The sequence below is a fragment of the Boleophthalmus pectinirostris genome, unplaced genomic scaffold (assembly GCF_026225935.1).
Source record: "Boleophthalmus pectinirostris isolate CB_2022bp ecotype Guang Dong unplaced genomic scaffold, ASM2622593v1 HiC_scaffold_2823, whole genome shotgun sequence".
In the NCBI taxonomy this organism is placed as follows: Eukaryota; Metazoa; Chordata; class Actinopteri; order Gobiiformes; family Gobiidae; genus Boleophthalmus; species Boleophthalmus pectinirostris.
Genome location: NW_026571288.1, coordinates 112,501 through 138,364, shown reverse-complemented (window position 1 = coordinate 138,364; position 25,864 = coordinate 112,501). Strand labels below are relative to the sequence as shown.

General features: G+C 40.3%; 2 protein-coding genes and 1 long non-coding RNA gene across 6 annotated transcripts in view; all 3 read right to left on the bottom strand.

The window, feature by feature from the left end:
• Nucleotides 1-235: 235 nt before the first annotated feature.
• Nucleotides 236-2,194, bottom strand: LOC129410871 (uncharacterized). Its single transcript, XR_008633025.1, has 3 exons — nucleotides 2,030-2,194; nucleotides 1,190-1,339; nucleotides 236-802 (listed from the first exon to the last, which is right to left on the bottom strand). It is a non-coding gene; the product is annotated as an uncharacterized LOC129410871 (long non-coding RNA).
• A 4,581-nt stretch (nucleotides 2,195-6,775) lies between these two features.
• Nucleotides 6,776-12,259, bottom strand: emd (emerin). Its single transcript, XM_055159842.1, has 7 exons — nucleotides 12,040-12,259; nucleotides 10,634-10,712; nucleotides 10,451-10,549; nucleotides 10,134-10,168; nucleotides 9,299-9,324; nucleotides 9,132-9,206; nucleotides 6,776-8,462 (listed from the first exon to the last, which is right to left on the bottom strand). Exons 2-7 carry the CDS (start codon nucleotides 10,710-10,712, stop codon nucleotides 8,270-8,272), a joined length of 507 nt encoding a protein of 168 aa, XP_055015817.1. The 5' UTR covers nucleotides 12,040-12,259; the 3' UTR covers nucleotides 6,776-8,269.
• A 2,972-nt stretch (nucleotides 12,260-15,231) lies between these two features.
• flna (filamin A, alpha (actin binding protein 280)) overlaps nucleotides 15,232-25,864 on the bottom strand; it is a 115,326-nt gene continuing 104,693 nt past the window's right edge. For all 4 annotated transcript variants that reach the window (XM_020932443.2, XM_020932445.2, XM_020932444.2 and 1 more), the window contains 11 exons: nucleotides 25,450-25,653; nucleotides 24,713-24,865; nucleotides 24,222-24,344; nucleotides 22,468-22,734; nucleotides 22,253-22,390; nucleotides 21,795-21,910; nucleotides 19,812-19,944; nucleotides 19,173-19,349; nucleotides 18,320-18,538; nucleotides 17,656-17,850; nucleotides 15,232-16,884 (listed from right to left, as the gene is read on the bottom strand). In XM_020932443.2, the coding sequence (XP_020788102.2) occupies nucleotides 16,700-16,884; nucleotides 17,656-17,850; nucleotides 18,320-18,538; nucleotides 19,173-19,349; nucleotides 19,812-19,944; nucleotides 21,795-21,910; nucleotides 22,253-22,390; nucleotides 22,468-22,734; nucleotides 24,222-24,344; nucleotides 24,713-24,865; nucleotides 25,450-25,653 (1,910 nt within the window). In that variant the 3' untranslated portion in view covers nucleotides 15,232-16,699. The remainder of the gene's footprint in view (nucleotides 16,885-17,655; nucleotides 17,851-18,319; nucleotides 18,539-19,172; nucleotides 19,350-19,811; nucleotides 19,945-21,794; nucleotides 21,911-22,252; nucleotides 22,391-22,467; nucleotides 22,735-24,221; nucleotides 24,345-24,712; nucleotides 24,866-25,449; nucleotides 25,654-25,864) is intronic.

Sequence of the window (25,864 nt, the reverse complement as noted above, 5' to 3'; positions counted from 1 at the left end):
TTATTTTAATAATTCGCATCCAAATCTTATGGCCAAAACCGAAAATGTATGTTTAACTTTTGCAAAACAAAACGGCTATATTTAAGGGATACATTTTAAATAGACTAAATTATCTTAAAATTAAAAAAAAACTGTGATGAGATATGCATTACTAAATATTATCATTATTAAGGATTTTTATATTGACCAGGGATTACATTTATACAGTCAGTTTGTAAAGAAAGAAAGACATCTCTCCTGAGAAAAGATGATTTATTAAACAATCCAAGGAACTTCTGGAAATACTTTATCATAATATGAAGTCAAATATTAAACCCATTACACACACTCTGCATTAACAAGTTAGTACAAACAGCTGTATGTCAGTAAATCTCATTGTGTTCCCTTTTTGCTGAAGCAAGTGACAATCAAAAATGAACAAATTATCTTTGCCAGATATGGTCATGTGGAATACCACAGCTTATCTGCAGTACAATAGTACATTCTTATAGTACATGTAATTAGTTACTATCAAAAGAGACACCAAATAAATGGCACATTTCACCATAAATCAAATGTCAGTACAGGCTGAAAAACATTCAGAAACACTTACGAGCAGATGTTTTCATTTCTGTCTCACACACTTGTTCAGATCATATGAGACTCTGGACCTGCTCCTCAGAGACTCTGGACATGGACAGTGGAGACATGGACAGTGGACTTGGACCACTCAGTGTGATGTGTCTCTCGTCTTCTGGAGGAGGAAGAGCAGAATGGTTGTTGCGTCTGATTGATTCAAAGTTCTGTCCTGTAGAGTGAAAACCTGTAATGACACACACATTAAGAACACAAAACTATTAGAGGAAAATAAGTTTCAGAGAGCATGCAGCCCCAAAGAACACCTGGACTCCCTCCGCACTATTTACATTTATTATTATTTATTTATACGCAAGGGAGTGAGAAAAACAATTTCGATTCTTTATATGTTTTTCGTATGAAGAATTGACAATAAACTATTTTTAACGTTGAACTTAAACTTTGATGTACATTCAGATTCAAAGGCAGTTTATATCTGAAACAGCTAAATGAACAGAGGAATCCCACACATTTGAGAAATGCATATTTTCACAATTTAAATCATAATTTCAACATGAGCATGATTCATTTGCAGCTCTTATTAGTACAATTTTCAATGTAACATGCCCCATACCTAATCGTTGGCAGGAGTCTGGGTCAGCACCTCCAGCTCAGTGTTGGCTTTACTTTGTCATCTGCATTTGACCCATTTTATGAATCACAAGCATCTTGTCAGCCAACAGTTCTGTGGCCCCTGCAGTGTGTCGTGTCCTCATACTGGAGGCTGCAGATGAGAAAATTCATGTAAAACTGATTTCTCATTGTTATAACATTAGATGTGACAGACCAAACAGACAGTCAGGTCGTATGTACACCAGGTCGTATCTACACCAGTGTCTGCACAAATCTGTTAAACGAGCCTCATGTCCATCATAAATCTGACCTGTCCAGGCAGGATATTATATACTCTTCACTTTACAAACATGCACGGATTGTTAAAAGCAGATAATGTATTCCCTGAATGAAATGCACACGTTGGAGGCATATATTATGTGATTTACAAGTAAATATGAGCTTTGATAGAGTCAGACTGAGTCTTTTTTCAGTTGAATGTATGAAATAATGTGTGTTTCATCTTAACTCCGAGCTACACTGACCAACTGTTTACATGTTTACACTGTCCGTGAAAACGTGGAGTTTTCTCCTCGTAGCTTCTTTAAATCACTCTGTGAGCTTCTTTTCCCCTAACAGTAAAAACATGATGAGTGTTTGATGGAAATGTGTCCAAATATGAAAGTTTGAGCGGACTTTTCATCGCATTAGCTGCACATTACTAGGCAAACTTTAGCTCAAAACTCCGCAGTTCACGCAGTTAAAAACAAACTTATTTGACAGTTTTGTGGGAATTAATGGTCGTGTTTTACGTTTACAGTTGTGTTAGTAATGATTTCCTAAAGTTAAAAGTGTTACTCACATGTTTTTCTCCGCTCTCGGGACCGGCTTTTTGCTCCGCGTTTTCGAACATGTGACTGCCGCCGCGCGGTGCATGCTGGGATACTGAAGGCTGCGAAGGATACTCGGATGTGTCCTCCGTTCGCGGCCCCATTTCCATGGAAACGAGGCCGGTTTTAGGGCTGCATGACATAAAAATGAAATGGGACAGGCCTTCTTTCACCGGAAGTGACGTATGCGGCCTTAAAACCAGCCTTCGGAGGCTGCAGCCCTCGAATTGGGACACAGCCCTTGTCTCCTGTCCTCACATCTCCTGTCCTCATCTCCTCCTGTCCTTGTCTCCTCCTGTCCTCACTCCTCCTGTCCTCACATCTCCTCCTGTCCTCACTCCTCCTGTCCTCACATCTCCTCCTGTCCTCACTCCTCCTGTCCTCACATCTCCTCCTGTCCTCACTCCTCCTGTCCTCACATCTCCTCCTGTCCTCACTCCTCTGCGCTGTTATTCTCTCCAGAAACTCTCGGAGGAGCCTGTATCGCAGCAGGACTCTTATCTGTCTCACTTTTAAATACATATTTCATACTGTTGGACATATTATTATTGTTATTTTAATCTTTTAATATTTTATTGTAAGACACATACGGGTGGAGCTTAGCATTGATGTTAGCAGAACTTCCAAACTCATCTGTTATCTGTTACCTGCTTATTAAAAAGGTGAGGCCCATCTCCGTGGTCTTGTAGCGAGGCTTGGTCAGGACTAACGAGCTGGAGGATTTTACCTGTGGTGCATGTATTGGGTTGATTGGAGGAAGTGGAATGCCTCAAGGAAATCCACCCAGACAGAGGGAGAAAGTGTGAACTCCACACAGAAGGCCGGGGATCTGCCCAGTCCACAAAGCTGATCTGAGGAGGTGTTTTGAGCTTGGGTTTGGCAGCACTGCAGCGGAGTCACACGAGAGTAAACAGAACATGCAACATGACTATCACTGCTACAGACAGGATGGGGAAAACTGACATTTTATATTTTTTGTAAAAGTGGCAAATTATTACTTTGACACAAACAACATTGTTCTGAGGTTAGTTCAAGGCCCCAGTGCGACAAAACACGATTTGTAAGTTCATGGTAAAATACTTTCATCTGTATTTTTTCAGGTTAACATTTGGAACATAGTTAAGTTTAAAAACACTTTGAACAAGAGTCTTGGGAAAAAAGTGAAAAAAACAGGCTGAGACAGTGTGCTTGTTTCAAACAAAATGAAAATGTTTAAATTTTTGAGAAATATATCTTTTTGACTTTTTCCATTCATCCATTAAATCTATTAAGACAAACAGTTTCTACTGCAGTAATACTGATCATTACCTTCAGCAAAAAGTGCTTCAGGGTCCATCAGGTGCTCAAAGTCAATGTTTTCCATTTCTACTGTAAGTTCATAAACTCATTCAAACTTCAACCAGAAATGTTGAAACACTTTTGTTGTGCTTTCCAACAAGTGACCTGAGCATTTGTATGATTTAGTGAGAGATCACGTGGAGCAGGAGTGAGCACGACGAAGGACACTCCTCACTCTTTTTTTTTCACCGCTTGTTTGAGGAACTGGGAGAAGACACAAGGGTTCAAATGGATCCTTTTCCCTGTATGATTTTGTCTAGTATGTATTAGATTTAAGGTGATGTGCAAATGTAGAATCTACAGCTACACAAGACCAGAACATCACTGACTCTGTCCTAGAGAACCCACTGCTCCTCTTCATCGGGTGGCGTAGTCAGACCTGCAGCCACAACAGCACAAGTGTGAAACAGCGCAAGTGCGAAGCACCAAAAGTTGCACAATCACCTGCTCCACAACACTCACTGGAGTTAGAGGGAAGAGAGAGATTAGTAACACTTCACTTAGTGGGCACAGCCATGAAAATAATCTGTATCTTTACTGTTGTAAAAGAACAGGAGAAATATTTGTGTGGACAGAACAGGTTGCTTTTGGAGCTGTTTGCTCAGGGTGTGGCAGCTGCAGGTGAATTTGGTGAGCTCCTGTGGCCTAAACATATCCTCAGGCTTTTGATGGCTGAAGAACTGGGCCTATTACACAAAGAGAGCGTGGCCTTGGAAGAATCCAAGAACAGCAAGCGAACAGTATTGCTGGTTTCCGATGACATCATTCTACAGGCAAGTGTCATTGAATACAATTAATATTGTTCAAGTGCAGATTTTTGGACATGGGTCTAGTCAGAATAACAGAAATGATCAGGTTCCATATTTGGGAATTTATCTTTCTGATATTTCCTGGTAAAGTACAATATAATTAATAGGAAAAACTGTCTCTTGCCCCTCATCTGTGAGTGTGACATCACCACATTCTACAATCTGAAAACCACCAATAAGCAGCAGAGTTGGCAGACAGTGCCCTCTTGTGATGGGGGGAGCGTGCCTTTTCCAGGGTTAGGCTTTGGAGACTTAGATTGTCCCTGAATAAGAATATGTGACCTAGAAACGCCGTGACTTTGGTCTGTAGTCAAGAATAAAATGAAGGCTCAAGTGTTCAGGTCTGACACACTCTGGGGGCGACTGAAAAACAATGAGTCCTTGTAACAACAGTGCCTACTTCTTAATAAAATCATCATTTCAGCAAAAAAAAAAAAAAAAAAATGGTGGAAGCATCTTTCCTGTTGATTGTGGACTGTGGTGACACTTGTATATGCAGCTCTCTCTTCCACTCTGCTCAAACTGAACTCTGTGCATCATGGATCACGGAGGGTCATCATTAACTCTCTCACTCATCACTGCTCTTTCAGGTTTCACTGGCTGGACATCACTAACAATTCACAGAAAACAACACTGGTTAATATTTGTGTACAAAGCCATACTGAGGAACCTTCCCTGGTACCTTAGTAATGTCCTTAATCTGAGCTCAGGGAGTGACCGGCTTCACTCCTCCTCACAGATCCTCTTCACTGTCCCTCTGCACCTCTGAGCTGGAAAATCTGCCTTTTCCTACAGCTCCATGGTGTTGGAATCATTTACAGAAAGAGCTTCAGTTGGACTCTGTGGTTTCACCTGATGACTTCAAGAAAATGCAGTGACTGAGACGTGTGAATGTTTTTGTTGAGAGATGGAAATGTTTTTTAAATGTGATTTGAGTGTTCTGTATTGATTGTGTTGGCTGATATCTTAGGCACGTCTCTCTTGAAAACGAGATTCTGAATTTCAGTGGGAACTCCAGGTTAAATAAAGGTAAAATAAAACAAAAATGAAAAAAATGTAATTGGTAAAAGCTGTCAGTATAATATAAGATAGTGATGGAAATATTTTTATACAATACATGCATCAAGAATCTTAGATTTCCAGTCATCGTGCAAAAGTGAGCATAAATCCTCCATGTTTGTTTTCCCAGTGGGATGTGTCTATTGACAAAGCCGATCTTTTCAAGTCTTTTGAACCATATCACTTTTGGTTCTGATTTTGTCATATTTTAATTTTGGGATTCGGACATTGTAATTGTGTGGTTGTTGGATCCTAACAGTGGAAAAAGGCTCGAGAAATGTGTTTGTGAACTTCATAACTGCAAAAGTGAATCAGATGTGTGTGACTCAAACCTCTGTTCAAACTGTTTCTCTTCCCAACAGAATTGAAAAATAGTGAAAGGTGAAGGTGATGGGCAGGATTGATCCACAGGAAGAACCAAAAAGGAAACATTTGACTGTCTAAGAAATCATCCCGTGTTTGCAGAGAATATTTTGTATGTGGAGTGCTCCACCTTGGTTAAAAATTTAAAAAGTCAATGCCAAAGTGAAATGCACCAACTGTTCACCAAGAAAAACCTTCCACTGTAAAGAGACCAAGACATGATGTTTCTGTAAAACCACAAGAACTAGAAAGTGCATACAAAATGTTCTCTGTAAACTCAGGATTTAGACAGTCAAAGGTTTCCTTTTTCATCCTTCCTGTGGATCAATCCTGCCCATCACCTTCACCTTTCACTATTTTTCAATTCCATTGGGAAGAAGTTTGAACAGAGGTTTGAGTCACACACATCTGATTCACTTTTACATTTATGGAATTCACAAACTTCCGAAGCCCGTTTTCCGCTGTTAGGATCCAACAACCACACAATTACGATGTCTGAATCCCAAAACTAAAATATGACAATATCAGAACCAAAAACAAAAGTGATATGGTTCAAAAGACTAGAAAAGATCGACTTTGTCAATAGACACATCCCACTGGGTAAACAAACATGGAGGTTTGATTTTCACTTTTTCGAAAATTCCTTCCCAGTATGAATTGTGCAATGACCAGAAGTCTGAAATTCTTGATGCATCTTTATGAAAACACAGTAAATAAATAATATGACTAGCCTGCAGTGTCGTGTGATTGCCCGACATCAAATGCTTTAAAATATGCTACACAAAGGAGCTACAGGGCCAGTGTGGGTGCAGCTCAATCACTGTGGTCCCATCATTCATCAGTCTGCGTCTCTGAAAGGTAATACACCAAATAATTTAAAGATTACTTCCATTGTCTTTAGTACTGTCGTGGGGTAAAAAATACAACATTTTAAATTAAAATATTAGTACAAAGATAAAATTGGAAGATGTTTAATGATTTGTGTGATGAGATAATGGTCCTATATTACACATTTTCCATTTATGATTATTTATTTATACGTTTGGGAGTGAGAAACACAATTTTGATTCTTCATATGTTTCGTATGAAGAATTGACAATAAACTTTTTTGAACTTTGGTTTGCTGTGATGACCCAAACAATAAAAAACTAAAATTAAAAAAGCATTTATTTTAGACAGATGCCAACATGAACAACATAAGGAACAGTCACATTGCAAACTGCACATAAAGCAAAAATACAACGTGAAAAGGAAAATACTCAAGGGCCCATGAGACACTATTTTCTGATTTCTGTTCCAATGCAGTTTCCTCGTCACACACAGACCTGTAGCTGTGTTTTGTTTCACTCACACATGTTTAACACACAAACCTGCACATTTAGACTGAGCTCTTTCAAACAGAAAACACTGTTCCACCTTGTGATGTCACTGATAGTGATAATACAGGAAGTGCTCCATACACCTTCACTAGAACCATTTGAAAACTTGCAGCTCTGGAATGGCCAAATTCAGTTTCATTGAAACTACTTCACTCCTCAGTTCCTCTGCAGATATTAGAAGCTTTCTATGGCAATCTCAGCTGACTCAAACTGATTAAAACTACCCCTTGATGACATCACAAGGTGGAACAGAGCATTTTGAGCTTTGGAGATGTAGAATAATAAAGTGTTACTTGTGTGAATGAAACAAAACACAACTGCTGATCTGTTTTTGAGGAGGGAACAACATGGAACATTGCTAAAGCTCACAACACTCAGATTTGAGTAAAATTACTTGATTTATGAATGTTAATTTAGTATACTTTTAAAACAATTTTAAAATGTATCGACATACTGGATAATTTTACAGACAGATTTGGAAACTGATTTGAAAACTTAGCTTGAATTGAAAACTTTACCCACAATATCAGTATCAAGTCATTTATGTCAAACTTTTACCTGCAAATAGCTTCATTTTGAGTCTTTCTTACACTTTATTGTGTTAAAGCTGCCTTTAAAGATGGACAATATAACTTTCTGAAGGCGTGTACACCACCTGTTTGTCTCCATGGAGATGATAGTGCTTTGTCCATAGATTATGTTCCACTGTATGGCATTAAAAAGTCTTACATTTGTTTGATTACAGATGTTTTAAAGATGCATGGGGATTTATTGCCATACTTTGATCATCCCAAAGTAATATCCATGGAGACGAACAGGTGGCATACCCTCTTCCAGCAAAGTTACATATCGCACCTTTAACCAGTTTTACATCAGTCAAGTGTCTGTGTAAAAAGAGACGAAAAGTACAAACTAAAAAAAACAAAACAATATCCAAAATATCCAATCCAAAATACAGAGACAATTTATGCACAAAGAACCGATGAATCATTAAACAACATTGATTTTCAATAGTCTAAGCATTACTGTTGTTCAATTTAGACAAGTTTTGGCAGTTATGGAATTGCCTCTATGTATGTTACATCTGCTGCCTGTGTCTAACTAAACTAGGAAAAACTAGCCAAGATTTGTAGTCAAATCTGAAATATATTGATGTTACCCAGGATGTTGTGAAGTGAGTAGAATAACCTGACCTGTCACATGCACTTTGACCTTCTTCAATCATCTCGTAAAAACGTAGGCACACGTGTTCCTTGTTCCAGCTCTACTGAGGCTCTTGACTTTCCTCTACCCTCATCAAGTGACCGTAAACGTAGAAGACTAAAGCGGCTAACAGCGCTCCCACCAGCAGCAGGCGCATCAGCCTCCACACACAGCCCGCTTTGGCCTGCTTCTCCTGGGCTTTGGATGGGGCAGAGATGTGGTCGACTTTCCCTGTGGACCTCTGCACTGGAGGCCTGTGGGAAAAAAAGACATTATCTATACAAATATTTACAGTTTTACATTTTTTCTACTTGCAGAAGTTATTTCTGACTTGTTCAGTTTTTTAGTTCAAACTAAACTGCTCCTGGAGTGTGAACAGACCACAGACTCTAATCACCTGTGAGGTTTTAAGTGCATAGGCCGTAGCGAACATCAAATATGACCTATGATTTGACTTCAAACTGGGCAGCAGATATGACATACTTACATAATTACGTTACCTGAACTGCACAATAGTTACTACTGGTTAAATAAAATATGTGATATTATTTACTTACATGTGTGTGTGTAAACTGTGTTCCTCATGCATAAACTGTCTGTGCATTTTAGAGGGAATTTTGGAATCAAAAACTAGAACCTGACATTGGTTTTACTGCTTAACTTTACTGCTCTGTCTGGAATGTACCACAGTATGGCATTAAACATCTAAGTAATCATCACTTGTTATTACTCTTTATACACACATGTACATACTGTGTGTACATGTGTGTGTAGGGGCTCCCCTCTCCACAGATCTGACTTGTAACTTGTGTAAAGACTGTTTAAATGAAATGCCATACTGTGGAACCTTCCAGGCAAAACAAGAACATCTCCACAGAGACAAACAGGTGACAGAGGTTCTATGAGAAAAGTCCGTCTCTCACTCTGGCTCGGGTTCAGGAGTGTGCTGCTCTTGGTGGTTGCTCTGGTTTTGCAGTGTGGCTCCTCTGTGTTTCAGCCTGGGTTCAAACACAAACGCTGCATTAGAAAAGTCCAGCCTTGGGTCAACAGTGACAGTGAGAGTGGTGAGAGTGGTGAGACGTGTACTCACATGTCTCCAGACGCTTCAGATCGAGTCTGCTCAAAACAAACACAGCAGTCCATCAGCGCACAATGGAAACAGAATAACTTATAAACTTCTAACTATGCTCATTCTTTCTTAACTATTCAAAACTAAATATTATTTCTTTTGAGTGGTCTACTGTCTTCAAAACGGCACCATGGGACCAACAAAGATGAAACCCATGGATTATACAATGCTCATTATAATGAATTTTTGATTAGATTACATTTAGATTGTATTACATTTAGTGCCTTCTAGAAACCCAAAGATTCACCTGTGAGGACAGTGTGTTACACAGTTTTAACGCACTGACCCGGAGTCTAGAGCCTGACGACCTGTACACTTACTCAAAAATAACACATGGTATTTAGCATTAGCATTCTCACTGACCATGGTAAAAAGTGCATTATTCATTCACTCCACAGTGTTATCTCATTATACACAGTATAATGACAATAAAGACTTTCTATTCTATTCCAATCTATTCTAAAATACAACTATAGCCACAGCTACGTGTTTAAATTTGACATTTGTGCAGGTATCAATAAAAAAAAAAAACACATAAGTGGATAAAATGAAACATGTCATCCTGACTTTTAGCAGAACTAGTGTAGAACTAGTTATTACTACTGTTACTAGTAGTACTAGTATTTTGTGTTGAAAATGAAGCTTTAAAAGTGATCGAGTGTCAAGTCTTTTCTTAAGTACTGGAACTGAGTCAAATTCAAATTCTGTCTGAATGATACTGGGACATTTTACGGGGAGGTTTTCTGCATTACACCCACACTGCGAAAGAACCATCATTAAACCTGGCAGGACTCACCGGACTGTGGTATGTGATGTAGGTGATGACTTCCTCTGCAAAAAGAACAGAATGTGTGAACAGACACAGTTTCACCAGAAACATACTGTAGATTTACCTTAAGAAATAATGTGATGTAATGACACAGTCCCCTGGTCGTCTGTCCTCTAACCCCAAGAACCAGCAAACTACTGCAGCTCCTCAACTAAACCAGGACTAAAACAAAACTAAACCACGACTAAACCAGGACTAAACATGAACTAAACCATGGATCAGCTATGTCCATTTCTATATATGCATGTACATGTCCTCCAGCAGAGCGCTGCGCCCACACTCACCCTCCTCTCTGTAGTACGTCTTATCAGATGAGGGACTCTGAGAAGCTGCCTCCTCCATGGCCTTCTGCAGCTTCTTCTCATAAAGTTTTCTGGTCGATTCTGCACAAAATATAACACATAGAAAGATGATGTCATCACATTAAAATAATATTTGCAGATATATTTATAATAGTGTATTTATACCAACGATGGGCCCATGTTTGATGCCGTACTCTGAGAGCAGCTCACTGATCTCAGAGTCACTTTTGTCACTCAGAGACATCTGCAGAGACAAAATGTGTAAGTGAAAACATTTATGCCTGAAACACACTCAAACAAATAATAGAACTAAATCAATCTGAATATGACATAACCGACATGATGTAACTTTGTAACAGTGTGTAAGTGTCTGATTTTAGAGCTGGGTGATACAGTCACACCCTGAAGGATTTGATTAGACTGGGTCTGAGGTGGAGGTGAATGGAGCTTTGGAGCAGAGACTGCGGGTGTTTGAAACAGGGGAAGCTCTTTACATGTATGTTATTATTCAAGAAATTGTAAACCATCCATCCATTATATATATATAGATATATCGATGTAATTGCACAATAACCTACTTTGCCATTAAGAAAGTCAAGGGTAAAGTTATTTCAGAATAATCCTCCATTTCACAATTTAGAAGTTTTTCAAAATATCGATTCATTAAAAACCTGAATCAATCGAATTAATGTGATTCATTGTCCGGCCCAATCTTATTTATAATATGAAGTGAATGTAACATGAAGGACAAAAAAATTAATTTACAAATACATAATAAATAAGGCACAAAATGTGGTGTTTTCAAAGGACAGACACAAACATGAAACAAACTAAATCAGATGTGAAGGAGAAACACAACTGTTCATTCATTTCAGATTACCACATAAAACTTTTGTCACTTTAGACTCACTGTGAGAAAAGGAACTTTTACTTAAGAGTACTATTACACTCTACAATATTTTACTCAACTAAGAGTACTGTTACTTCAATAAGAACTTCTAAACTTAAACAAGTATGACTACAAGTAACTCTAACACTACTAGAAAAGTATTCTGTAAAGTACAGTTTATTTCAACTCAAGTAAATAGTAACAGTATAATGAATAGTAGTAGTAATAAATGTGTACATGTGAGTACTAAGTACATCTGAGCCTATCAAAGTGCTAGAGCAGTATTTTAACAGTTGGTGCAGACAGTAATTAAAATACTCATACAGTAATTCTGCAGAAGTACTAGTTGAGTAATTCTTTTTGCATACATGAGCTGAAGTTCACATCTAAGTGCAGAGGAGGAGGAGGAAGAGGACGAGAGGAAATAGAGAATTTGCAAAGCGAATGAATGCTTTAAGTCGAGCTCAAATAAAATCTAAGACAGAATATTGAGACAGTGTTTGAGTAAAGTTTAAACTGACTGAAGGACGTTACGCTTCTCGCGTTAGCTCTGAGTTACGCGCGCAACATCGGACACATCTCCAAGAGTTCAAAACGAGCTCGTCCCGTACAATCCTAAACTAATGTGTGATTAAAACAGCAGATTTTTACTCCAGTAAAGTTCATAAAATGTTGATCTCACCTTTATAACACGGAGTTGTAGTTTTTTTTACGAGTCTTGCAGAAAAATCGGCCGTGATCCAAGCGCGCAGTGAACGTGCGTCCGTGCGTCAGGCGAACATCTGGATTACGTAACAAGGCACGCCCTCGTTTGTTCTGTTCTCTCTCTACACTTTACAATAGATTTTATAGATTTATTTTGCATTTTCAATTAATACTCGTATTTAAATCATATTCAAAAATAACATATAAACGTCATTTAGACATATGATTATATTTTGAAAAAGTCACTCAGACTTTGTATTAAAGAGTCAAATGTAGTTTTACACCACATCTTTGTCCGCATGTCTCAAACGATATAGAAAAAAATACTTTATATAATAGCCTAAAGATAACTGCATATGTAGTAAAGTAAAAGTATCGAGTGTAAAGTACGGAGATACTACCAAAACTACACAGCGCTCTATATTTACTAACCTAATTCCACTTCTGAGATTGAATACGAGATTTCACTTTCACTTCAACTATAATCTCATTCATTTTCAAAATTATCTGACTGTTTTATCCTCGAATCAAAGTCTATTTCAGGACTTAAGTGGACTAAACCAGGACTAGTCTGAGTCTACTAAAGCAGGACTAAAGCAGGACTAAAGCAGGACTAAAGCAGGACTAAAGCAGGACTAAAGCAGGACTAAAGCAGGACTACATAAACATAAACATATGGGACTCTTCTTTGGATTCTCAGATTTGAAAACTGAATGCAGCTTTGATTGGTTGTGCAGCAGCGCCCCCCTAAGGTTCTGTTTTTATGGACTCAGGCCTAAAAAGGAGTTGAGTTGAGCAGAAGTTGGGCGTAGTCCCCGTGATGAGGTCATGCAGTGACTAATGTAATGTACTACTACTACTACTACCACTACTTGTGTGAGTGGAAAGTTTGTGCATGTTTGAAAATCCCTCACTCAGAAAAGTTCCATGTTAGTGCACGTTTAAGATAATGAAGCGGAGGAGGACTGGGGGTTATTGTGTGGATGGTAAAACATAATTATTGACTTGCTTGTGTACTTTATAATAAACATTCCTTTAATGCAGGGAAGAGCCTGAGGGAGCAAAGCTGGAGGCCATTAACTGACAGTCTATGTGTATGTGCATGTGCGTGTGTATGTGCATGTGTATGTGCATGTGTATGTGCATGTGTATGTGCATGTGTATGTGCGTGCAAGTACCAGGCCTTAAACCAGACATGTCAAACTCAGGCCTGGGGCCAAATTTGGCCCACAATATAATTATATTTGGCCCGTGAGATCATATCAAATCTGTATTAGAGCTGCCGACGGCTACAGATTGACTATAGAGACATGATTTATTTAAAATGTTATTATTTTATATTCTGCTTCTTCTGTATTCAATGTTTAAGCAAAACTATTATTAAACATTTATTTTAATAAGAGAAAGTTTAACATTACATATCTCGAAAGAAGAGAAAACATGCAGATGTTGTTGAAATCTTTCAATAAATATTTAATTTGGCCCACGAGTTAGTCCCAGTTTTTAATTTTGGCCTCTGTGAGTTTGAGTTTGACCCTCCTGTATTAAAGGACGTATATCAGACTGTTTCCTGATCTGTTCTAATGTCGTTTCCTCATCACAAACAGACCTGGACTTGCGTTTTGTTTCATTCACATGTTTAACACACAAACCTGCACATTTAGCCCAAATTCTTCTCTCAAACAGAAAACTCCACCTTGTGATATCATGTGGTAATACAGGAAGTGCTCCACTGTGTTTTTAAACTCTGTAGAATCATTTAGATGATTTCAGTTCTGGAATTGTCCAACTCTACTCAACTAAAAGTAAAAGGAGCTGTTCACTTGAAAACTTCCACATGACATCACAAGGTGGAACAGAGCACTTTGAGCTTTGGTGATGTAGACAGACTGATAATAGTTACTCAGACATGTTTGAATGAAACAAAACACAACTCCAGGTCTGTTTTTGAGGAGGGAACAGCATTATAACATGGCTTAAAGCTCCAAATGTGTGTGTGTGTAAATTGGACCTTTAAGCAACAAAGAGGCTTTATAAAAGGTCCTTTAATGCTATGAGGAGTCGACTTGTTAAAATGTATTTGAGCCATTCATATATTTTTTAAATTATTACCTGGATGTGGTGTTATAATCTAGTCATCTCTCCTAGGTCATATTTGAATCCTCTTCATGTTTTGTAGAACAGTCCTAGTCAATTCTGTATCACCCACACACCCACACACGGACTTACAGTCTTGTCAAAGCCTGATCCCGTCAGATCGCAGAAGCTCAGTAGAACTTGAATGGGAGACACTGGGAAAATCAGGTGCCACAGGGGGGAGCCAGTCACAAAAACTGTCATTGTGTCCTTAGGCAAGACACTTCATCCACATTGCCTAGTCTGAAAGTGATGTGTGTGCGTGTGAGTGTTGGTGGTGGTCGGAGGGGCCGATGGTGCAGACTGGCAGCTTCATTTCAGTCACATCAGCCTCAGGGCAGCTGTGGCTACAGTAGATCTCACCACCACTGAATGTGGAGTGAATGAAAAATGCTCTGTAAAGTGTCTTTGAGTGTCCAAAAAATTATGCATTATTATTATTATTAAATATACAAAAACGTGGTACAAAAGTGTACACTTCAGCTTCACAAACCTGATGTGTGTAGTAGTTTCATTAGCAGGAGGCACACTGATTATGCTGATATAATAGGCCTCATTTCACACTTGGCTCCTGGCTCAAATTGTTATTTTAACAATTTGAAAGTTAAATGGGAGTCCGAGTAGGTTTGCCAGAGTTGATATGGTTTAAGTTCTTTCAACTTCCACGCACCACTTCAAATTCCAGTTTGAACCAGACAGACGCACAGTGATTTATCCACTTTTCCAAACATGTAGCTTTTTCCAGTGAGTGCAATTTGATTTAAATGGTAAAAACTCACAGATTAGACTCAAACCATGAGAAGGTAGTTATATTTTGACACTCTGTTTTGAGTGAATATAGCATTTTCCAAACATAACAGGTAATCTATGGTGATCTAAATATGTTATGCATCATCAATTAATACCCCACAGAAGTGTAATGCCCCCTGTTTAAGGTTTCTGACTTTAGTGCAGTAAAGACCCTTGAAATGTATAAAGAACCTGATAAATATTTAAAATATTAAAACAAAAAAAAATTTAAAAAATAAAAAAATTGACAGAAAATACTTAACTTTATTGTGTATCAAAATACTGTCTTACAAACACTTTTAAAGCCTTTTTAATAGGACAAGATCATTATTTATTTTCAAAAACATAAGGCACACAGCGGGTTAGAAGAATGGAGGAGAGAGGGTGAAACTGAAAAATACTGGGACTGAAAACTAAACCGAAACTACTGAATTTTCATTCTCAATCGTAACATTCATTTTTCCAGCAAAACATTCCAAACATTTCCCTTTATAGACCTTGGAATTTTAAGTTGCAAGTTTTCAAACACCTTTTAATTAGAAGTAGATGAGCATGGAGAGCCGTGTGTGCGTGCGGTGCTCTTACTGGCACAAAACTAAGCACAACACCTTTTTCAAATAGCAGAAATGTTATGATGCGTATGTTGTACTGGTATAGGACTATCTGACCAAGTGTACGCCGTTTTTATGTAATCTGCAAAAGCCAAAAGTAGGAATAAACCACATTAATTTGGGTATAGTTAACTGACTAATTCATATTTATTGATTTATTAGGACGTTTTTTTTAATCTAGTTTGGATCGGTTTAAATACATGTTTATTTATTCAAACCAAAAACAAATCTGTTATTTTAAGTTGGAATAATAGTTGGAATTAGCTGCGAATGCTTTAAAATGTTAATGAAATAGTCCTAATGTGTAATAAATCTGAATCAATCAAAACTACTGAAATTAAAATCCCAAATTTATGTTATTTTTGGCAGCGTATCTTCACAGAACACTATCAGCAGGTTAAAACACTATTACTGTAAAAGCACATTTTTCGAAACACTCAGACTGGACTCAAAATTCTCCTTTAAAACCATTTGTAACAGTCAAACTATGAATTCTACTGAAAACTGTAAACTTGGAATTTGAATATTTGGGGAATTTTTGTTGATTTTCCAGTGCAAAACGGTCAGTAACCCTCTGTTTAAAAGGCAAAACTCAGCTAAGACTGTTTACATGTTTCTATCAACCTACTGGACACAAAACACATTTCAGACACTGCAAAAAAACTCATAAAATGACTCGAATTCACTATTTTAATCTTAATTTCTAGCCATATTTAGTGACCTACTTAAACACCTAGTGTATGTAACATTTGGATTGGAATTAAAAGCTTTGTTTTTATGCCACTGAACATATTTTTTTCTTATTTCCAACTAAATTAAAAATGTAATTCAAGTCACTTTACATCATCTATTTTTTGCAGTGCTGCTAGTTGTAAAAATGACACAATGACAATAATAAAAGGTGCATGATTCTCAGACGGGTTATGCGCGTTCATCTTTGGAGCTGTATTTGAATTGCATTGCGGTTTAAGAAGCCAGAAGTGTGATTTTTATGTTGTTAAATAGTGAGAAATGGAGTTGGTGCATTGCTTTGGGGGGAGGGACTGCTCAAGTTGTAAACATGATATTTTAAACAGTGGTATGGAGTTTTAGCGTGTAGTTTTAAACCACAATGCGGTAGGGGCTGCCGGGGATGTGCTCGTCTCCCCACTTGATGACCAGGATGTACTCGCCCTTCTCCTTTAGCTGGTAGCTCACGTTGTAGACGCGGTTCCCCAAATGTTTCACTAAAATCTCCTCACAAGGAACTTTGGGACCATCCACCCCGACTAAGAGCATGTTACGACCTGAGGGGAGAGGAAGCAGTCAGCACACGAGCAAAAACTGTTTCTACTGATACAAGAGGAAGACATAATGAGATACTAATCAATACTTTAAACTTTCTAGGTAGGGATGGGCATGATTAGTTCATTAATCGATAATTGATCATTAAGAATTTCATCAATAACGTTCATTTTTAATCGACAATCTGAATGTAGGTCGCTGTGCATAGCGTAGCGTGGCCAAACGTCTGTTTTTCCCCGGACATGTCTGTTTTCCACGTCCTGTCTTGGCCGTTATAAAGTGACGCAAATGTCCGGGTTTTCATGATCTTTCATTGGGACATTAAACTGAGTGTCTCTCTTCGCTCTCTGTGACTCAGAAGGAGTGAGCAGACACAGTCAGTCAGCCTGCAACATGCCGAAGTGCAAATGCACATTTAACGATGACCTGTATAAAAAAATTCCCCTGTTTTATTCTTCACTTAGTTTATGCAAATTAGCCATGTGGTTTTAAGTTTAGTTTCTGTAAGACTTGCACAAAGCTGTGTTAAACACATTCTAATGTCAAATGGACTGATGTGGCTCTAGAGTGGTTATGGTTTATATGTTGTAAAGTTGAATTTATTTATGCAGATTATTTGTAATAATAATGATGATCATTTTAATATAAAAAACATTCATCATTAAATTGATAATTGACTGTTAATTCTCCCGACGATCGATTAATGAAATTTCATCAAATGCCCATCCTTACTTCTAGGCATGTGTCTGAAACTGTATAAAATGGCCTCATACCGGCTTTGCTGCAGTCCACACTGAAGCTGTTCTTCTGCCCGATGAAGCCCTTGGTCAGGCCCTGTCCTTTGGCCACCACTCGGCTGGCATCAGAGGATGTGGGCGGAGCCTGGGAGCAGCTGATGGAGCGGGTCAGAGGGTCCACCATCACAGAGGAGGTCTCATGCATACTGTGGCTCGACACCAGCTTAGAGCCTGCACCACAAACACACACATTTCTCTTGTTAGTTATGTTGGTTTTGAGTGTATGAGAACAGAAGGGAACAAGAGGCAGCTGGAGGGATGCAGTTTGTACGTCTACAGCTTCTGAAGCTCAACAGTGACCAAATACTCTGGTTCGAAAGTCAGTTTCCTTAAATTTTTCCCATACAATAAGAAATCAAAGGCATCACAGAGGCCGATTATCCATAAAGCAGTTGTAAAAAAGTAAAAAAAAAAAAAAAAAAAAAATTCAGAAGTCTGATCAGTGCAAGCCTTCATGGTCCTTTAGGAGGTGTTCCATCTTGGTCAGCTCTTTTTGGTCAGACTGTGCAAAACTCCGATTAAAGTCTAATTTGAATAACAGAGCTTCAGACAGCAGTGCCTCCAGTTAGCATCACATCCCCTTAAACTGTTGATGACATCAGCTGCAAAGTATGAATATAAAAATGCTTTGCTGACTTACCAGTGATCTTGGCCTTGAAGGGGCTTCCTACAATGTGATAAGGACCCCCGTATTTGATGGAGATCAGGTAGTTCCCGGGGGCCATGGGGGTGTATGTGACCCTGTAGCCCTCAGTACATTCCACACAGTCCATCTTCACTTTGGACGGTCCATCGATGGTCACTGCCAAAGCTCCAGAGCCAGCCTTACTCGTGTTCACCACAAACTCACACGCCGTGCCTAAGGTTTGAAAGAGAGAAAGACAAGTCCAAAAACTTGATAGGAACATATGGAACTTTTTTTTTTTTAATTATCATGATTGTATCGGAATGGCTATTGAGTATCGAGTCTATTCCTTATTTGAAATTCGAAATTGAGTTTGAAATTGTAGTTTAGTGACAACACCATGGGGATGTGTCAGTTCTGTTTTGGAGACTTTCTGATCCCAAAAAACAACACTAACTGCTGCAGTTCTAAAGCAGTGATTCAAGAACTAACGGCAGAGTTACATTAACTCCAGCTGTGGTGTGGTTTTACTGCAGCTTGTATGTCCCACTGACTGCGCTCTCTGCTGTTGTCCGATCTCACGCTGAAACAATGTATTCACAGGGAAAACATGCTCTGGTCAGTAGTTCAAGCTATAGATGTACAAGACGCCTTGTTGGTTCACAACAGCGACGTTTCACACTATGACCACATCACTGTGCTTTTGGACACTGTGGCTGTGTACAAGTACATTTGGGAATTTGGGAAGTAAGTCAAGACTATCAGAGACTTCTGTCGATTCTCATTACATGCCTCTGCTCCATCTGACCCTCTCCTCTGTTCCTCAGACCTGCTCCTCTGGGTTAATGTTCTTTTCAGGAGAACTTACCTGTGGTTCCTCCCTCCAGTCCGGGCCCATAAGCAGACACCATCCCTGGGTCTCCGGCCTGTCCGGTCTCTCCCACGCGGATCTTGAAGGGACTTCCTGGGATGTGGCTGCCGTTAAACTTGACGTCGATCAGGTACAGGCCGTTCTCTCTGGGGATGAACCGCACTGCGTACTTATCTGAAAGGAACACAATAGAGTAAGGATACTGGCTCCCAGAGCCTTCACCTGCAGATAGAGACACATCCAAGTGTGTCTCATTCTCAATATATGGACAGACCAGGCCTCATGTGAAAGCTCAGAACCTCCAGAATTTCCTCCCTGAGCTGCAGAGGCTGCACTAGCACTGACTCATGACTGGTGCAGGTGCTGGGGTTTAGGTAAAGACCATTCAGATCAGAGAGAGGCATTTTAGGTTTAAACACACTGAATTTCACCATTGAAACTGGCAACACAAATGAGAAACTCATGTGCAGCTCATTCTGATTCTGACTGGATCTTGAACCAAAACACCAAATTATAACAAATGTCCACTCTTTTCATAGTTAATAATAAATCAGCCTTACAATTGTATCAATAAATATTTGATATATTTGATTTGAACATATTTTCATGTCCATGTCTATAGAGTATGCTTTGTACCTTGGTCTATCTCCGTGACGGCGCAGTCCTCCAGAGCTCCAGAGGGGCTGTGCACTTTAGCGTCGATCACTCCTTTAGCTCCGTTCAGACTCACAGCGAAGGACGCGGGCTGGTTCACCTTCAGCCCAGACTCCTGCTCCAACACACTCACAACATCAACACCACAGCTCCCATTTCAAAAGCTCACGACCAGAGTCAAGGAGACGGATTCTGTCAAATCTACTTTAATGAGCTACAATTCATGTTAGAACTAATGAGTAAACGCAAAGTTGTATTTAGACTCATAGATTCATGTATGTTTGAGTAATCCTGTACTGTCCTGCATTTGAGATTTAAGTGCTCAGAAACTTCCTGTTTGCATCTACCCCCTATCTCCGCCCACACCACTGTACATAGCAACCATCTAAAAAAGTTTACATTTACATGCATTTACTTTTCAAAGGCTCAGGTTGCAACAGTGAAAAACAACTCTGTAGCATCATAGTTCATGTCAGCAGAGTTCTGCCCTTCTGAACAGGAAGTCAATGGACCCATTTCTATTATTAAGACATGGTAGGTGCATATTACAGTTTACAATAAACAAAAGTGATCCTATACCAAGGACCTGAAAAAGATGATCATATGTCTCCTTTAACACCCAAATCTGAATCATGTGTATTACAGCTGAGTTACTGTTAGCGTCCTTACCTGGAGGCCGCTAAAAGGGCTAAAGAGGAGGGCTGCCAGTAGAGGAAAGATTTAGTGCAAGTTTGAGGAGCAGCAGTGTGAACAGAGCACAAAAAAAAAAAAAAAATTAAAGCTACAGTTTGTAACTTTCTGAAGGTGGAATGTCACCTGTAGGATTCCATGGAAATACAAAGTTTCCATAAGAAAGCAACAGATACCAGACTGTTACCTTCCAGATTTTCATGGTGCGGTTCTTAAGTTTTTTACATGTGTGAGAAGCAGAGAGAAGGACAGGTGCAGCCCGGGTGGTGCCTCTTTAGCCCTTTAGCGCCCCCTGTCTGTGAGATGAGGAGCTGTTGGGAGCCTTTAGAATGAGACACGAGTCGCACACACAGTCCTGTGACTGGGAGGCCTCTCGGAGCAACAGTGCAGCAGCAGCAGCAACTACAGTTGAGACTGTCACGCTAAACTAACCCCACTAATGTGTGAACTACAGGGCCCCAACACTAGAACAGCACACATGTGACAAGATGGGAACAAATAATTAAGGTTTAAAAATAGAACAGAATCTTTTGTTCTATATAAATGCATGTATGATACAAATTTGATTCTTCTAAAGATGGACTTCAGATTCTAAATCCCTGGTTTAGTCCAGTGTCACTGCTGGACATCTGCAGTAGTTGTTGGGTAAGTACTTGTGTCCTTAAGTAAGACAGTTCACCTTCCTTCCTGAATATGACTGGTGTGTGTGTGTGTGTGCGCTGTGTGTGTGTCTGTGTATCTGTGTGTGTGTGTGTGTGTGTCTGTCTGTCTGTGTATCTGTGTGTGTGTCTGTCTGTCTGTGTGTCTGTGTGTGTGTGTGTCTGTGTGTGTGTCTGTGTATCTGTGTGTGTGTGTGTGTGTCTGTGTGTGTGTGTGTGTCTGTCTGTGTGTCTGTGTGTCTGTCTGTGTGTCTGTGTGTGTCTGTGTGTGTGTGTGTCTGTCTGTGTGTCTGTGTGTCTGTGTGTGTGTCTGTGTGTCTGTGTGTCTGTGTGTCTGTGTGTCTGTGTGTGTGTGTGTGTGTGTGTGTGTGTGTGTGTGTTGCCCTGAGCGGCCGTGGGTACAGCTCTCTGACCACCACAGAGTGTTGAGTGACTGAATAATGACAAAAGTGTAGATCTTTGTCACGTTTGACAAGCCTATTCATTACAAGTGCAAGACATCATCCATTGAACCAGAACTGAACCATACAGTTCTTCTGTTACGCTGCTGCTGCCTGTTGTCCCGAGTTGAGCCTGTGGGGGCGCTCCTGGACGTGTGTGCGTCTCAGAGTCTCACCTGAAGACTGGCAACAGTGAGTCTGCGAGCGTCGTCCGAGGGGGAGGAGACAGGGACCACGAAGGGACTGTCAGGAATGTGCTCATCATTAAAGCGGATGGACACCTCGTAGTCTCCTGCAGGGGGACACATGAACACATGAGATACACACAAACACACACACGAGCAGAGACAGGGACAGACAGGTGCACGTTTAGCAATATACAAATGAGATCATTATCTTGTAGTCATCAGGCAAAACAGTAGTGGGACTTCTCCAGGAACACTGAGGACAACTTTGTGTTAAGTGTTGCTAGACTTCAGGGAAAATGACATGAAACACAGACACAAGATACACCAAATAACAAGTATAAAACAGTCCACTCATGCTACAGTTTGAAACACATGCGCTCTGTGTGGGTGAAGAGTTTAACACCATCTGAAGTGTCATGTGTCCTGGGGAACTCCTGTGTCCTCACCGGGCTCCTGTACGACGTAGGACACTCCACTGGACCCGTCCTTTCTGTCCTCAAACGAGATCTCAGCTTTACTCGGACCCTCCACCGCGATGCTTAGACCCCCGGCACCTGCCTCTCTCGTCCAGATACTGAACTCAGCTAAAGACAGGAGCAGACAGGGTTAAAACAGCTTTCTATAGATTAAAGCCCCCTAGAGACTAAACCAGGACTCTCACCTGGTACCCCGGCCTCTGCCCTCTCCAGCCCGGGCCCTCCTGCTCTGACTTTATGGGCTCCTCCTTCTCCCAGGGGCCCCACAGTGAACTGGAACGGGCTCCCGGGAACATGAGCTCCGTTGTATTTGACGGACACTGTGTGGATGCCGGTTTCCGTGGGGACGAAGCGGATGCAGTATGTGTTATTCTCTCCCTCCATGATCTCGGCTTTGTGGATCTGACCCGAGGGGCTGGTCACCTGAGCGGTCATGTCTGCGATGCTGATCTCTGCCGTGGACACAAGGGTCATTCAAGTATTTTCAGAAAGCTACAGAAAGGTACAGACACAGACACTGGATAGACACATTATTAAAACAGCCTGCTCTTTTAAAACATACAAAGAGCAGTGATGAGGAAGGAGAAGACTGTCACAAACACAGGAGAGCTAACAGAACTGGACATGGAAACAAAAGCAAAAGAAAATTCAATTCAGGGAACTGGACAAACGTTTCAAGGTGAAGACATTTCACCGCTCATCCAAGAGTTTAGTTCCGGTTCACTCTCAAACATATGACCAAAGTGAATTTGCTTTTTCGATCGAGAAATTACACAGACACAGGCACAAAAGCTTTCAGTGGGGAACATCTAGACACTGTTTTTGAAACCAAGACCCATCCAGAAGCCATTTTCAGATGTTCAACCACGAGTTCAACAGGTCCCAAAAGAGAGGAGTCTTTTATTACTTATTTTTCTATTTTATTTTGACTCATACATTTATAGAATTATGTCTCTTGCTCTTTTCTACTTATTGCTTATTTAGAATTTATTATTACCATTTATATTTTTTACTCTCTGTCCTTATAATATACTGTGTGGTGTAAGCTACTGTGTCCAAATCATTTCTCTTGTGGAATAATAAAGTTAGTGTAAGTCTAAGTGAGAGTTCCTTCCTTTACGGGCCAACATCATTATGGGTCATCTTACTGTATCTTGATCTGTCACTTGATGGAGGTGTGAGGACGCTGCTGTTACAAAAGATTATGGGAAGAATTCTGAATGAAAGATGAAATGGAAAAACAGTATCCAGATGACCATTTCTGAAAGCTTATCCCCCTTAGACCACTACTGGACAAATATAGATTATTCTACAGCACACAGAGGCAGTCCTGTACACTGATGCAGACACACACACAGAGTCCCAGACACACACACAGAGTCCCAGACACACACACACACACACACAGAGTCCCAGACACACACACAGAGTCCCAGACACACACACACAGAGTCCCAGACACACACACACAGAGTCCCAGACACACACACAGAGTCCCAGACACACACACAGAGTCCCAGACACACACACACACACACACACAGTGTCCCAGACACACACACAGAGTCCCAGACACACACACACACACACACACAGAGTCCCAGACACACACACACAGAGTCCCAGACACACACACACAGAGTCCCAGACACACACACAGAGTCCCAGACACACACACACACACACACACACACACACACAGTGTCCCAGACACACACACAGAGTCCCAGACACACACACACACACACACAGTGTCCCAGACACACACACACACACACAGAGTCCCAGACACACACACACAGAGTCCCAGACACACACACACAGAGTCCCAGACACACACACACACACACAGTCCCAGACACACACACAGAGTCCCAGACACACACACAGAGTCCCAGACACACACACAGATCTTGTACAGATGACACAGATCTTGTACCTGGGATCTTGAGGCTTAGGTCACACTGACTCCCCACGTTGGCCACAGATGCAGCTCTTCTCTTCCTGGTGATGCTCTCCTTCATCCTGCCCTCTCCAGTCACCTTCACTGTGAACGCGCTGCCTGTAAAACACAAACACACACAAAGAGGACAAGAGTGTTACAAAGTGTAAAGTCTGAGTGTACATAAGAGTGTTAAAGGTCTGATATTACACAAAAATCGACTCTCATGAGCTTTAAGTCATACTATAATGCTGTTACCTCCTCAAAAACAAAGCTAGTGTTTTGTTTCATTTACACATTTGAGTAACTCTTTATACTCCAGGTCTGTTTGTGATGAGGAAACAACATTATAACATGGATCTGAAAATAACGTAATATGGGCCCTTTAAGCATGAGATAAACCAGGACTGATGTAAGTAAACCCAGTCCACACTACACCAGGACTAAATCAGGTCTAACCCCAGACCCTGAGCGCTCAACAGTCTGACCTGGGACGTGCTGGTCGGCGAACTTGATGTTGATGATGTAGTTTCCGGGCTCAGTGGGGCAGTAGGTCACTTTACAGGTGCCGTCCTCCTGGTCCTCTGTGTTTATATCCACTTTACTGGGCCCTTCAATGGACAGGCTCAGACCACCATAACCTGCACACAGTAACACATGAGCTCAACAGACAGACACAAGACTTGTACAGAGTGTGTGTGGAATGCCTGAGTCATAGTCAGATCATAGTTTAGATTATTCACTATTGACTGTCTCACATTTGGTTCACTTTTAGCAGAGGAAGGTCAGAAGGACCCAAACATTGTTTGAATAAAAGTCAACCAAGAGTGAGACAGTGTGCAGGATTTAGAGAAAATTCCTCTAAAACCTTTGACCTGGATTGAGTCTTCTTATTCTTCTCAAAGATAGTGGCATAAAGTGACTTTGGTTAAATTAGATTTTTAATTGCAGAAGAAAACTGACAGGATAGATTGAAATACACACTAGCTCCTTTCACAGTTTGGAAATCAAATTCCACAGATGACTGCACATAGTTCAAACTAATCAAAGCTACTCCAATTAACATTCAAATGGATGGATATTTCAGTTTCAGAGTTGATTGTTCTGTGTACATAAAATTGGAATAGAATTAAAGCTAAAATAATCAAAACACAGTCAAAACCCAAGTATCTCATCTGATCCAAACACTCACAGTAGAATGAGATGGCAGCAGTGTGTTTCTTACCAGCGTCTGTGGTGTCGATGATGAACTCTGCAGGCTCAAACGTTCTTGCCTCGCTCAGGCCCTGTCCCGTGACGCGCACACGAGTTGCATCTCCGATTTCAGATGCTTTTATAGTCACGGCGATGGGGCTGCTAGGGATGTGGCGTCCGTTCTTCTTGATGTTCACCAGGTGCTCCCCGATCTCCTTCGGCACAAATGAGATTCCTACAAAAACAGACAGGGAGGGAGAGTAAATACTAAGTTTAAAGACTATAGTCACAGGTTTGTAAAGATGCCATCAAAATTAAAAGGTACAATATGTACACTATGTTCTGGTTCCAGTTCCATCACCTGGACTCCATGGACAGACCTTCTAGCAGAAAAGTTAGGAAATGCACCCTTATATATTTCTGTGTTTTTTGTTTAGCATAAGAAA

Excerpts from the sequence above, each read along its gene's own strand:
- emd (XM_055159842.1), bottom strand. The coding sequence starts at position 10,712 with ATGTCTCTGAGTGACAAAAGTGACTCTGAGATCAGTGAGCTGCTCTCA. Across the intron at positions 9,325-10,133 it reads ACATCACATACCACAGTCCG|ACTCGATCTGAAGCGTCTGG; the intron begins GTGAGTCCTGCC and ends TGTTTTGAGCAG. Across the intron at positions 9,207-9,298 it reads TCTGAAGCGTCTGGAGACAT|GCTGAAACACAGAGGAGCCA; the intron begins GTGAGTACACGT and ends GTTTGAACCCAG.